At 46.0% G+C, this 14,664-nt stretch overlaps 1 protein-coding gene across 3 annotated transcripts in view; it reads left to right on the top strand.

Moving 5' to 3' along the window:
• DCAF5 (DDB1 and CUL4 associated factor 5) overlaps window positions 1-14,664 on the top strand; it is a 112,615-nt gene that overhangs the window by 56,533 nt on the left and 41,418 nt on the right. For all 3 annotated transcript variants that reach the window (XM_062181263.1, XM_062181261.1, XM_062181262.1), the window contains exon 6: window positions 11,431-11,644. In XM_062181263.1, coding sequence (XP_062037247.1) covers window positions 11,431-11,644 — 214 coding nt within the window. The remainder of the gene's footprint in view (window positions 1-11,430; window positions 11,645-14,664) is intronic.

The raw sequence follows: 14,664 nt of genomic DNA on the forward strand, positions 1-14,664 counted from the left end.
CTGTGCCACGGCGCCGGCCCTGAGGTTGTTCCTGCTGGAAGTCTTGTGACCTCTCCTACTCCTGTCTCCCCAGTGGGGGTGGTTCTCCTACAGCGTCACAGCACATCTTCCCTACTGCAGCAGCTGCACGTTACAGAAGGAAACTCGCCTATCTTGTCCCCCATTAGTCATTATGCGTATTCATCTTTTATTTATTTTTTTCCCAAAGTGAATTTTTATTCAAAAGGTAGGGACACAGAGCGGCAGAGACAGAAACAGAATGCGCTCCCACTTGCTGGTTCACTCCCCAGACGCCGACAATGGCCAAGGAGGAGTCTGGGCAAACTTGAGAGCTGGGCAGTCAGCCCAGGTCTTCCGTGTGGATGGCCAGCACCCAACCACCTGAGCCATCACTGCTGCCTCCCAGGCATCAGCAGGAGCTGGAATGGGGGGTGGGGCCGGAGTGCGAGCCCAGGCACCCTGATGTGGGATGCAGCCATCTTAACCACTAGGCCAAACGCCTGGCCCCCACACGTCCAGCTGACGAGAGCCCGCCCTGAGCCAGACGCACTGGGTCCTCGTACAGGAGGGCTGTGGCTCATCTTTGAATCATGTGTCTGGCACAGCACCTGGGGTAGTGAGCAGGGATATGCACGTGTGAACAAGTGGTGAATGGCTCAGATGAATCTGTGGACCTTGATGCATGCAATCCAGTGCTGTTCTCTTTGTTGGGTGGAATAATCCATTTCCACCGTGCATTCTGTGAAATCTGATCAAACTAAGAAGCAGAAAAAACGTGCCCTGTTTCCACTGTTTAATGTGTGGTTGGTGCCAAGTAACAATCCCTCAGGACCCTGGTCTCCTCCAGTGTGAAATTGGGATGTGACTCCCTCTTCTACTCTGTAGGATTACATTGAAGATTATATAATACAGAATACGTGAAAGCATACTGGAAATTAATAAATTGCTTAACTTCTTTAAGGGTATCTATTTAGATATAATTACTCAGTGAATTCTTTATAGTTTGAACTTTTTATTTTTTGATCACAAGTTTGACCACTTAAATTTTATCTGTTGCAAGTCACATATCTTAGAATGGGATTTTTTTTTTTTTAAGATTTAGTTATTTATTTGAAAGATTTATTTATTTATTTATTTATTTGAAAGTCAGAGTTACACAGAGAGGAGAGGCAGAGAGACAGAGAGGTCTTCCATCTACTGGTTCATTCCCCAATTGGTCTCAACGACCAGAGTTATTCCGATCTGAAGCCAGGATCCAGGAGCTTCTTCTGTGTCTCCCACATGGGTACAGGAACCCAAGGACTTGGGCCATCCTCCACTGCTTTCCCAGGCCACAGCAGAGAGCTGGATCAGAAGTAGAGTAGCCCGGACTCAAACCGGCACCCATATGGGATGCTGGCACTGCAGGTGGTGACTTTACCCACTACACCACAGCGCCGGCCATTGTTTTAAACTATGATTGGAAAGGGCAGGTATTTGGTACCTACAGATTTATTACACTGGTCACTTTCTGAAATCACATGAATCTATTTTCTTTTTAACTTGTACTTGGCTTCTTAAAGCAATTATTAATTTTCCTTTTGAACTTCTTTTCTGCAAGTAACAGAAACTTGCTTTGAGAGGCAGGATATAATTAAAATATGTGAATACCTGTTAAATTCATCCTTCTTGTTGGCCACTTACAAGATTAGCAGACGGTGGATGAATTTAACTCTAAAGGATGGTGGTGCCATGTAAAGAGGAGGAGACCCAAGTGATCATTGCTAAAGCATTTTACTTTCTGGGCTGTAGTTCTGTGTGATGAAAGAGGATTTTGAATCACGATCTACAAGCCTCCTGCTTCCTGCTTCTCTGATTTTATGTTGCTGTGCTACTTGCCTCTCAGGATTAGGTTTCCAGGGCCTGGCATTGTGGTGAAACAAGTTTAACGGCCTCCTGCATTGTGGCACCCCATGTGGGTACCTTTTCAAGTCCTGGCTGTTCCACTTCTGATCCAGCTCCCTGCTAATTTCTTGGGAAAGCAGTGGACGATGGCCCAAGTGCTTGGGCCTCTGCCAACCATGTGGGAGATTCAAAAGAAGTTCCTGGCTTCTACCTGTCCCAGCCCTGGCTGTTGCGGCTTATTAAGGGGTGAACCAGGAGATGGAAGATCTCTCTCTGTCTCTCCTTCTCTGTCAGTAACTCTGCCTTTCATATAACTAAACAAATCTTTAAATAAAAAAAAAATCGGGGTTGTCAGAGGCCTTGTTGGTGTTACACGGATTGGGTGTTGACTCTGGTTAAAATGGGGAGCCACTGGAGGGTTTCAGCAAAGGAGCAGGGTGGTCAGATTCCTGCTTCAGCACCCGTCTGGCTGCTTTGTTCAGCATGAACTGAAACATCGGCCGTGATGGAAGCAAGGAGACAGACAGGCAGAGAGCTCTTTTAATAATCGAGTGTGTCATGAAGTCCTTTTAGGTATTTATTAAATTCTAAAAATACAGAATAGAAAAGCAGAGCAATGCGTTTAGCAAGTGGTAGGTAAAGTAATGGATTTATGCTGGGTATTGGGATGGAGTATAAAACACTGTTAGTGTTGTAATGTGGAAGGGGCGAGTGTGGAGGCACATGAGTCAAGGGGTAAGTATTGGGGCACATTAGTTAAGCCGCTGTTGGAGACACCCACATCCCGTGTGGGAATGCCTGCATTCCAGTTCTGGCTCCCCTTTCAATCCAGCTTCCTGCTCCTGTGCACACTGAGAGGCAGCAGGTGAGGACTCTGTACTTGGGCCCCTGCCCCACCCATGTGGGAGACCCAGATGGAGCTCCTGGCTCCTGGCTTCAGCGTTGCCCAGTCCTGGCTGTTGCAGACATTTGGGGAGTGAACCAGCAACTGAAAGATTCTCTCTTTGTCTCTCTCTGTCTGTCATGAAAGATCTCTGTGTCTCTATTTATGCGTGAGTGTGCCTGTCCTTCTGTTGTTCTTTCAAATAAGTAAAAACATAAATTCATCTTTGAAAAGATGGTTTGGAAGTGGTTGTTCTAAGGCATTCATGTTGCCGCCATCTAGAGATGACGTTGGTGTTTGGGTGCGTTCTTGGGAGTGACTCCTGTGTGAAGTGCATGATCGCGTCTCAGCAGGCAGCGTGAGGAAGGTTCTTTCCTCGATCTTCCTCCCTTTCTTTTCTGTTATCTGCATAGGGGTTCTTTTTCGAGATCATGAGTTTGGTTTTTGTTTTCAGACCCTCTTGTGCTTGGGGTTTTTTTTTCCAGACTCTGCTTTCCTTTGAGCGTTCCTGTAGCTTTGAGGCCTTGTCACCTCCATTTGGTACTGCGCTCCGGCATCCAGTGTCTTCTCCTGCTGTCAGTATTGTCCACGTACCCGCCGTCTTTACACCCCTCCTGCAGCGATCGCCATCTCCACCTCCCTTCTCCTTTGCTTCTCTCTTCTTGCCAGCTCTTCTCCCTTGGTTTTGTGCACTGTGAGGTCAGCACTGTGCTCTGTAAGATGAAGATTAAGTGGCTGCTTAGGAATCTCCTCTCTGCTTTACAAAATTTGTGGTAGAGGGGCCTTTTGAATAAGCTGGGTCTTTTGACAAAATCAAGTAACTAAGTTTTAGTTTTGCTAAACGTGTTTGCTTCATGGAGGACTGGATATGTCTCTTCAGGAGAACTGTAGGCAAGCCCTTCTGCCAACCCCAGCCACATTTCAACTCGGGCATTTGCAGAAAGTGTCCTGGGGACAGGCACTTGACCTCGTGTTTGAGATGCTGTTTGAGTGCCCAGTGTCCCATGTCTGAGTGCCTGAGCTCAGTGACCAGCTCTGTTCCTGGCTCCACCTTTGCTGCTCATGCAGACTTGCGGGGGCTGTGGTGATGCGTGATTGAGGTCCTGCCATCCGTGTGGAAGAGCTGGGTTGTTCCTAGCTTTGGCCCCTGGTCCATCCTGAGGCCATTGTAGGCATTTGGAGAGTGAGCCAATAGGTGGGACATCTTTGTCTGTCTGTCTGTCTGTTTCTGTCTCTCTGACAGAATTAGATATTAAAAATATGCTTAACTCGGATCTGTATTTCAAGCCAGAGAAGCTTGCCAGTGAGTCATGTTTCAGGGAAAATACTGATAAGTTGATTAGTCACAAATGAAAATGACAATGTGTTTTTCTTGGTCTGGTTGTCCAACAGTTCTAGTTCCCTCTAGAAGGTTCAGAGTTGGGAATGAGGAATGTACTGCGTTAGACAGATAACAGAGAAGTTCTTCATCCCTGTTCCATCTCACATAGAACTGGTTAAGGAAATACTGAGAACCTGAACCATTTGAATGGGACAGACGTGGACCTGACTTCCTGGGCTTGTTTACTTTTTCCATGGACTGTCTTCCAGGATTTGTCGTATGCTCTAGGTTGTGTTCAAGAAGTACAAAATGTCCCATTCCCTATGCTAACCCTGACCTGAAGCAGAGACGCCATGGAGAGGAACTGCTGTCGCCTCTCTGCCTGTGGTCTGAGCCGGTTCTGGTGTCTGGGTCGGAGTAGCAGTGCTTGTGGAGCATTTACACGGAGACTGTGAGGACGTTCGTGCTGGCGGGCTCTGGAAGACCTTGTGGGCACCGTCAGGTAGCATCAGAGACATAACTTCAATGGCTGGCCGGATGGTGATCTAGACTCAGGGAGTCTGATTTGGAAAGCTTTTTCAATTTCATTTATTGTGCCCTACATGATATTCCCAGTCACTTTCCTCGGGACAGCCCTGGCTTGTTCTCTTCTGTTCCTTAGCCAACTACTGTAAAAATGTATTCTTGTTACTCCACCAGAGCAATGAAGGAGTCCAACTGAGGTTTGCTGTGTGTTTGTTTTGTTTTGTTTTGTTTTTGAGATAAGGGTGTGAGGGAGGAGATTGTTCCTTTAAAAAAATCAAAACACAGGAGACTATACAGTGAAGAATGTTTTCTTGATGTTCTGAGATGCTCTTACCTTTCACACTAGGTCTTTCCATGCTGACCCTTGGAGCACCCCGACTCCATTCTTGCGGCACGTCTCCGGTTGAAGTTAGACTGGGAATAGATGTGTTCCTTTTACTTTTCTTACAGGAATGTTTTTATTCAAATGTCCTCTTACTTTGATAGTCCTTTCACAGCACTTGGAGGAGTCTGGATGGTGGTGATGCTGTTAGCAAGGTTAGCCTCTAAGGGTGAGTGAGCATTTGGCCTAGTTGGAGTGTGGGGTAAGATGCCTATGCCCCACATTCAAGTACCTGGTTCAGTCCCCAGCTCTGCTCCTGACTCCAGCTTCCTGCTAATGCAGACCCTAGGAGACCATGTTGATGGCTCAAATAATTACCACCACATGGGAGACTGGATTGAGTTTCCAGCCTCCTGCTTTCTCCCTGTCCAGCCCCTGCTGACTCAGGCTTCGGAGAGTGAACTGACAAATGGGAGCTCTCTCTTTCACTCTCTCTGCTTCTCAAATAAATAAATAGTTTTTGTTTAAAAAAAAATTGGCACTCAGAAAGCAAGTTAAGATTGAGGCATTTTTGCATATAAGCACTCTCAGTTCTTGCAGAGGAAGTGAGAGATTTCTTCTCCTTCAGAGAATATGTTATGGATAGGGGGAAAAAATATCAGGCGTTGTTGGTGGAGTGGAACTCTGATCCTGAGTCCTTCCTGCTGACAGCTGTGGGGCTGCACAGGGCACTGCATGCTGTGGCTGACTTTTCTTGAGCTTCTGGTAATCTCTCTTCCACTTTCCTTTAAAAAAAAAAAAAAAAAAAAGATGTACTTATTTATTTTAAAGTCAGAGTTATAGAGAGAAAGATCTTCTGTCTGATGGTTCACTCCCCAGATGGCCACCAAAGCCAGTGCTGGGGCCAGGAGCTTCCTCCAAGTCTCCATGAGGGAGCACTTGGGCCATCTTCTGACACTTCCCAGGCCATTAGCAGGGAGCTGGATCAGAAGTGGAGCAGCTGGGATGCAAACCAGCGTCCATATGGGTTGCTGGCATTGCAAGCAGCAGCTTTACCCACTACACCACAGCACCGGCCCTATCTCTTCCACTTTATTTCTTCCCTCCTCCCAAATTCCAGAATAAAATCATGTTTCTCAAAGTGAGGTTTGAAAATCACCTGCACCAGAATTAACTGGGGTTGCTTGTTAAATTCAGATACCTTGGGCCTACTTCCCAGATTGAATTAGAATATCTGGGGGTGGATCCTGAGAATCTACATTTTTAAAAAGTCCTAGATGATATCTCATGCACATTACACTTCAAACCACAAAGTACAGAATCTTTGATAGTATCTTTGTATCTTGACCGAGGACAAACTGCTTCTGTCCCTGGCAGACTAGATCATTATTACCAGAAGGGGCCCTGCAGGACCCTGGCTAAAAGGAAATCAGTTAATGCTGTGCACTGCCTGTATTTCAGGTGTCATTCCACCCCTCTGGAAAGAATTGAGTCTTATAAACATGAAATCTTTGGTGCAAGTAGCTGCTGTTATTTTGCCAGCACCCCCGGCATCCTGGGAGCAAGATTTCCATGCACCTTCTTTGTGTGAGAGGTTGAATTTCCTTGTCCAGAAACATAGGCAAAAGAAAAGTGACTATCCTGGAGCCTACAAACAGACCCATGTCAGTGGCCCCAAGTCGGGATGGAATGAGCCCTTGGGTCTGTTAGGAGCGGACTCCTCTGCAGGTGTGACTAGAATGGGCAGAGGAGGTTCTGCCTACCAATGGATAGGTGTTTGCCACTCGAGGTCCCAGCTTTTCTGTCAGGGATGCCTGGGTTGCCGCAAGCCCCTGCTCTGTGGCTGGGGTCTAGTTTCTCTCTGTTGAGTCTGGTTCCCATTTCCCACCAGTCAGTCCTACAGATGCTGGTTTATTTGCATACTTCACGCTGATCTTAGGTTGAAAGCCTCTCATTGTTTTTGAGCTCAGTGTTTAGATAACACCACCTGCCTCTGCCAGCCAGGTCATCTGGTAAAGGAAGCGGCTGGGCTCTAACAGCCCTGTTATTCATTCTCTATATGTGAAGAAGTTCGGCCTGTGTTTAGGGCCATTCTAAGAACATTTCTCTATAGGAATGCCCTACTTCTTGATGTCTAGAGTTCCAGGATGGTTTTCTAAATCTTTTCCTCTCTTTTTATTGTAATCATAAGACAGTTAAAGGCTGTTTTGTGCAAGGCTTGTTTTTACACGTAGCTACAGGACGAGAACTTTCTTCCCCTTCCCGGGAACACTGCATGTGGTGGGAGTCACACAGGACTGACTGTGGCTGGTGCTGGGACAGCTGGTTTTGATGACCAAGCTAGGTTGGTGCTGCTTCTGCACTGGGGTTTGGGGCTGTTTCTTCCTTGGGATATCTCCTTTCTTGTCCCTTTAGTCTTCCCCCATCACTCCCTTGCCAAAAGAAGAAAGAAAGAAAATGTTGCTGTTCAGTATTAAATCTCTTTTGATAACCTCTGGCTCTTTAATTTTTCACTTGGATAAAATGCTATTAAAACTGCTTCCTTAAAAACATCTCAGATAAATGTGCCAGATTCTGATGCAGGTATCTTGAAGCCATTTTCAGCCCATTGATTCTCTTGAGTCTATAAGCTTTTTTTCTCTGATACTACTGGAGTCATGTCCATTCCCTGACAGCAGTGTCTGGGTGAGGCTGCATGCGGTTGGGTTCTGATGTGGCACCAGTTTCTGTGGAATCCACTCACATTAAACCCCAGACACGAAAGAGAACTTGCTTATGACTTAGGGTAGGCAATGAACAGTCATCTCTCTGTGATATGATAGCGAGTAAACCAGCAGATCTCTGCCTTTTAAATAAAATAATAAAATTAACAGTTATTTAGAATCGTACTGTGTAACTTTTTAAACATATTAGGAACATTATGAAACTACAGACGTGGATTAGGTGAACTAGAAAAGACCACTCCCTAGTGAGGCTAGATGAAATTAAATGTATTATCTCAGTGAAATTAAAAATCTAACAAAATAAATGGCATCATGTCTTTTAAAAACAAGATTTATTTATTTATTTGAAAGTCAGAGTTACACAGAGGAGAGGCAGAAAGAGAGAGAAGTCTTGTATCTGATGGTTCACTCCCCAAATGGCTGCATTGGCTGGAGCTGCACTGATCCAAAACCAGGAGTTAGGAGCTTTTTCCGGGTCTCCCATGTGGCTGCAGAGGCCGAAGGACTTGGGCCATCTTCCACCGCTTTCCCAGGCCATAGTAGAGAGCTGGATCAGAAGTAGAGCAGCCGGGATAAGAACCGGCGTCCATATGGGATGCCGGCGCTTCAGGCCTGGGCGTTAACCTGCTGCACCACAGCACTGGCCCCATGTCTTTTTCTTTTTTTTTTTTTTAAAGATGTATTTATTTGTTTGAAAAGCAGAGTTACAGAGACAGAGGGAGTGGCAGAGAAAGAGGATTTCAATCTGCTCGTTCATTCCCAAGTTGGGCGCAGTGGTCGGAACTGGGTTGTTCCGAAACCAGGATCCAGGAGCTTCTTCCAGGTCTCCCATGTGGGTACAGAGACCCAAGGACTTGGACCATCCTCCACTGCTTTCCCAGGCCATAGGAGACAGCTGGATTGGATGTGGATTTTTTTTTTTTTTTTTGCCACAGATTCTTGGCTTTCCATGCCTGAAATGCTCTCACAGGCCTTTCGGCAGACTAGGAAGCCTTAAGGCTTGATTCTGAGGTCAGAGTGTTAGTTACTGCGAAAGTCATTCTAGGAGTCTGCTGTGAGGACTGCTTACCGTATTGGACATTCCCTCCTTTTTAATTTTTTTTTTTTTTTTGACAGGCAGAGTGGACAGTGAGAGAGAGAGACAGAAAGGTCTTCCTTTGCCGTTGGTTCACCCTCCAATGGCTACCGCAGCCAGTGCGCTGCGGCCAGCGCACCACGCTGATCTGAAGGCAGGAGCCAGGTGTTTCTCCTGGTCTCCCCATGGGGTGCAGGGCCCAAGCACTTGGGCCATCCTCCACTGCCTTCCTGGGCCATAGCAGAGAGCTGGCCTGGAAGGAAGAGGGGCAACCGGGACAGAATCCGGCGCCCCGACTGGGACTAGAACCTGGTGTGCCGGCGCCACATGCGGAGGATTAGCCTATTGAGCCGCGGCGCCGGCCCCTCCTTTTTAATTCTATTATTACCAGGCATTTGATGTTATTTATATGATCACTTTTACACTTAGACCTATCTACATGTTGACTTTAACATTTAATACGATCACTTTAACAGTTAAGATGGCATTTATACCACCAATTTTAATGGGTTTGGAGTCCCATGACAAGGTTTTAGGCTGTACCCTTAGAACTATGAGAATCAACTGCAAATCTTGTTCTCAAACTGCATTCTATATGTTGTGTGTGTGTGGGTGCAAACTGTTGAAATCTGTGCTTAGCATGGAGTTGGTCCTCTGTCTATAAAATCAAACTAAAAATAAACCACAATGAAAAAGGAGATGGGAGAGGGAGGTAGGATGGAATCGGGGTGGGAGAGTTGGTATAGGGGGAAGAACCACAATATTCCTGAAGTTGTATCTATGAAAAAATTCATTCATTAAATAAACTTAAAAAAAAAGAAATTAAATGTATTAACCAAAGTATATTTCAAAGTTAAATATAAACTTGAGAATTGTTAAATGGAAATAAGTCATCTCCCTTTTTCAAATGTAACACTGCTGTGCATTTAAATTTAAAAATTATCTTTAGTATCTACGTCTACTTAAACCATGTGGAATATAAAAATTGTGAATATATTAAAAATAAATGCTTGTGGGGGCTGGCATCATGGGACAGCAGGCTAAGCCACTGCCTGCGATGCTGGTATCCAATGTGGGTACCTGTTTAAGTCCCAGCTGCTCTACTTCCGATCCAGCTCCCTGCTAACGGCCTGGGAAAGCAACAGAGGATGACCCAAGTGATTGGGCCCCTCCCACCTGTGTGGGAGACCCAGAAGCAAGCTCCTGGCTCCTGCTTTAGCCCAGCCTAGCCCTGGCCATTGTAGCCATTTGGGAAGCAAACCATTGGGTGGAAGGTCTCTCTCTCCCTCTCTGTAACTCTGCCTTTCAAATTAAAAAAACATGCACTCTCTCCCAGGTCCTGTCTGGAGAGGTGCCCATCCATCCTGACAGATGTCCCTTCCCTAATAAACCTTGCTATTTTACCTCCCCCCCCCCAAAAAAAAAATTAAAAAACCAAAAACACAAACTACTGCAGTGAATATGGAAGACAGGAAGGAAACTGGCCTAATTAGAGTCATAGCGCATACTAGGAAACAATGAAAATAAAGATATGGAGGGACAGGCATTTAACAAATGAATAAATATTTGATAGTTATGCTTAATTAATAAAATGATTGTTACTGAAAAAATATCCAGAATAAACAAAGTGTTGTTTTGCTGATGGTTATTGTATCTCTAATACAAAGGATAAACAAACCGCCTGAATACTATCCATGGTTTGCCTATTAGAGTGGACTCAGGCCAGCGCTGTGGCCCAGTGGGTTAAAACTCTGGCCTGCGGCACCAGCATCCCATATGGGTGCTGGTTTAAGTCCTGGCTGCTCCACTTCCAATCCATCTCCCTGCTGCTGTGCCTGAGATAGCAGCAGAGATCAACCCAAATCCTTGGGCCCCAGCACCCACGTGGAAGACCTAGAAGAAGCTCCTGGTTTTGTGGGCATTTAGAAAGTAAACCAGCAGATGGAAGATTTTTTTTTCTCTCTCTGTATCTACCCCTCTCTGTAACTTTGTCTTTCAAATAAATAAAATAGGCCGGCGCCGTGGCTCAACAGGCTAATCCTCTACCTGCAGCGCTGGCACTCTGGGTTCTAGTCCTGGTCGGGGTGCCAGATTCTGTCCCGGTCGCCCCTCTTCCAGGCCAGCTCTCTGCTATGGCCCGGGAGTGCAGTGGAGGATGGCCCAAGTGCTTGGGCCCTGCACCCCATGGGAGACCAGGGGAAGCACCTGGCTCCTGGCTTCAGATCAGCGCAGTGCACAGGCCGCAGCAGCCCTTGGGGGGTGAACCAATGGAAAAAGAAGACCTTTCTCTCTGTCTCTCTCTCTCTCACTGTCCACTCTGCCTGTCAAAAAAAAAAAAAAATCTTTAAAACTTTAAATAAGAAAGAGTACACAGGACTCAGATCCCAGGATCTTGATGAGCTGTGCGGTCAACTTGAATAAACAAAGTAACAAATAATATGTCTTTTTTTCAAGATGTTTTTGTTATTTTCTTGTAAATTTAAATGAAGTTCACTTTTCAACATTGAAAAGGGGGACTGATAATTTAAGTAACTTACTTAATGTGGCCAGGAGGCATTCCTACCCACATCATTACCCCTTTGCTACAACTCAGGCACATAAGCCTGAAAGGTCCGGGACACTGGAAGAAACAAATCCATGTGTTTTCTGCTGTGGTCTGGCAGCCCCAAGCCTGATCCCTGTGCTTTCTTCCCCCAGTTCTCTCCTGCGCTATGGTGGCAACCTGTCCCTCCAGAGCGCCATGAGTGTGCGATTCAACAGCAATGGGACCCAGCTCCTGGCCCTGCGGCGTCGGCTGCCCCCTGTGCTCTATGACATCCACTCTCGCCTGCCCGTGTTCCAGTTTGACAATCAGGGTTACTTTAACTCGTGCACCATGAAGAGCTGCTGCTTTGCAGGAGACCGTGACCAGGTGAGTGTCCTTCGCCTGCTGCATCCTGTATCCTTCGTGCTGCTCTCTTCTGATTGTTTCCATACTGGCCTGCCTTCATTTTAGCACCATGTTAACAGTGGTTGAGGGAAAACAGTGGGTATCTGGGGACCTTTTGGCTTAAAAGTGAGTTTGTTCTTCAAAGCTGACACTGGGTGCATGTGAGGCACACGTGATAACCTGAGGCTGGCCAGTATGGTTTTAAAGAACCTGACGCTGCCACGTTTGTGAACAGATTTTGATTCTGAGAGCATGTCATTTCAAAATAGAGGAGGAAGTCCATGGAAAATTAGCATGTGATGTCAGCAAGACATTTTTGGGTGTTTCAGTAAAACCCAAAGTTGAATAAATGCCCTTGGTACCCTCCAGGAGACACGCATCTTAATCATCTTAATCCTAAGGGGCATCTTGGAATAGCAACTTTTTTCTTGGCTGAAATGGGTTGAGCAGTTAAATTTGAGAGAGAACCAGATGCTGACTCTGGCCAGCATCACAACTGGGAACGGAGAGCCCAGAGGTAAGTTTGCAGCCTTTTTTCTGATGTACACTCAGAACTGCCAGTTTTAAAACATACTTGGCATTCTTGCACCTGTCTTCTTAGCGAAGGAATTTCTGAAGTGGATGTCGGTGACTGGTCTGAGTAATTGAGCTGACTAAAGGCAAATATAAAGATTGACCAAATCAACAAATAGAATTTTTTTTCTTCTTGAGCATAACAAGTCTTAATTAAAAAAAAAAAATGTTATCAGGGCCTGTGCTGTGGCTTAGCCCATAAAGCTGGTGCCTCTGAACTGAGATCCCATGTGGGTGCTGGTTCAAGCCCCAGCTGTTCCACTTATGATCCAGCTACCTGCTAATGGCCTGGGAAAAGCAGTGGAAGATGGCCCAAATATTTGGGGCCCTGCTACCCACATGGGGGACCTGGAAGAAGTTCCTGGCTTCAACCTGGCCCAGTGCTGGCTGTTGTGACCGTCTGGGGAGTGAACCACCAGAAAGAAGGTCTCTCCCTCTTTCTCTGTAACTCTTTGAAAATATATAAATAAAATCATCTTTTCTAAAAAAAGTTATTTCAAAGGCAGAGAGCGAGCGAGAGAGCACACTCCCATCTGCTGTCTCACTTCCCAATGGCCAGGATGGGGCCAGACCAAAGCTAGGAGCTGGGACCTTACCCCAAATCTACCCCATGGATGGCAGAGACCCAGCTACTTGAACCATCTCCTTTGCCTCCCAGGGTCTGCGTTAGCCGGAAGCTGGAGTCAGGAGTAGAGCTGGGCCTCAGACCTCCCCACTCTGCTATGCGACTTAGGCATTCTAACTGGTGTCGGAACATTAGCTCCCTGTGCACTCCCAGCACAACAGACCTTTGCATCGGGTCTCTTACTAATGCTTCGGTTTTCTTATATCTTTGGACCTATCAAATGTGTCAAATTGTGACATATAATTTTTACAGGCTGTACTCCACCTCTTTAGAGTTATTTTGGGGCATAATACATAAGAGGAACAATTCTTTGGGAATCTGCCAACACCATATTTTTGAAGGAAGCTAGGATTTCTTTCTTTTTTTTTTTTTTCTGTAGACTGAGGTTGTTAGAGGCTCCCTAAATGTTGTAGTTTAAGGATTGGCATATGTAGTAGGAACAGGATAAATACTAGTTAGAACTGAGCTGCATATACAAAGGTAAGAATATCCCTTAAGTTTTCCAAGCTAGGCATTTCCCCTTTTATAAATAGAGACTGTATCCAAATTCAGAATTTATACTGAAGTTAAAATCCTAGGGCTTACTGAGCTGAGATCCACACTGCCAACCACTAGGTGGCCCCAGTTATATATTCATGAGCCATGTCTAAGAGACCACATAGTACCTGAGTGACTTTTTAAAAGCACTTTTGTTTATTTGTTTTCATTTTATTTGAAAGAGAGACGGACACAGAGAGATCTTCCATCTGCTTGTTCACTCCCCAAATGCCTGCAACAGCCAGGGCTGGTCTAGGCCAAAGCCAGGAGCCTGGTGCTTTTTCTTGGTCTCCCACATGGGTGTCATTGATACAAGGACTTGAGCCATCAGCTGCTGCCTCCCAGGGCGCACATTAGCAGGAAACTGGGTTGGAAGCAGAGCAGCCAGGAATCAAATCCGACATTCCCAAATGAGGTGTGGGCACTCCAAGCAGCACGTTAACCGCTGCACGAAGCGCCTTTCCAATGACTTGGTTTTAATTTGCGTGTATGTTACTTCAGGCTCTTTGTTTCTTGGGTGGGAAGAAGTAGTTTCTGGAGAATATCAGATTTACAAGAGAGCGGATAACTGCCTGTTACATGGAGTGGTTGGTTTAGCTTCATCTGGCTGTGGAAATGGGAACCAAGGCCCTCCTCACCACCCCTCTTTCTTATTTTTTTCCTTTCTTCTTTCTATTGATTTGCCACCCTCTTTCAACCTCTTACGCATGTGATTTATAGTTCATGAGTAATAAAGAACATACAGTGAATGTAGTGGTCTATTTGGCTTTATTGCCAGAAACACAGGGGTTGAGGGACAAGTGAAAGTCAAGGGAAATGGGTGTTCCTTCAGGTTGTGGATGGGAGCCTGAGCTTCATTGCACAGAATGCCTGGAAGACGCCAAACAAAGGCCTCTAGCCAAAATGCCTGGCACCTAGACCACATTCCTTAGCCTTAGCACCACTCACATTTTGGCTGGATGACCCCGTGTCGTGTGGGGCTTTCCTGTGCATTGTCGGTTGCTCAGCAGGTTCCCTGGCCTCTTGCCACTAGATGCCAGGAATATCCTCGGTTGTCCTGTGGACAACCAAAAAAAGTCTCCAGAAATGGCTGGATGTCCCCTGAGGGGAAACATGTCCCAGGTAGAAGACTTCTGATCTCAGTTGTCACTACCCATTTTGCCCAGAAGCAGCGGGGCAAGTATTGCCACAGGCCGGACCACACAAGGTGTTTTGTATTGGTCCTGTGTATGAACACTGAAGATGAAGTAGTTTTTGTCTTTAATGT

The sequence above is a fragment of the Lepus europaeus genome, chromosome 22, assembly GCF_033115175.1.
Source record: "Lepus europaeus isolate LE1 chromosome 22, mLepTim1.pri, whole genome shotgun sequence".
Classification (NCBI taxonomy): domain Eukaryota; kingdom Metazoa; phylum Chordata; class Mammalia; order Lagomorpha; family Leporidae; genus Lepus; species Lepus europaeus.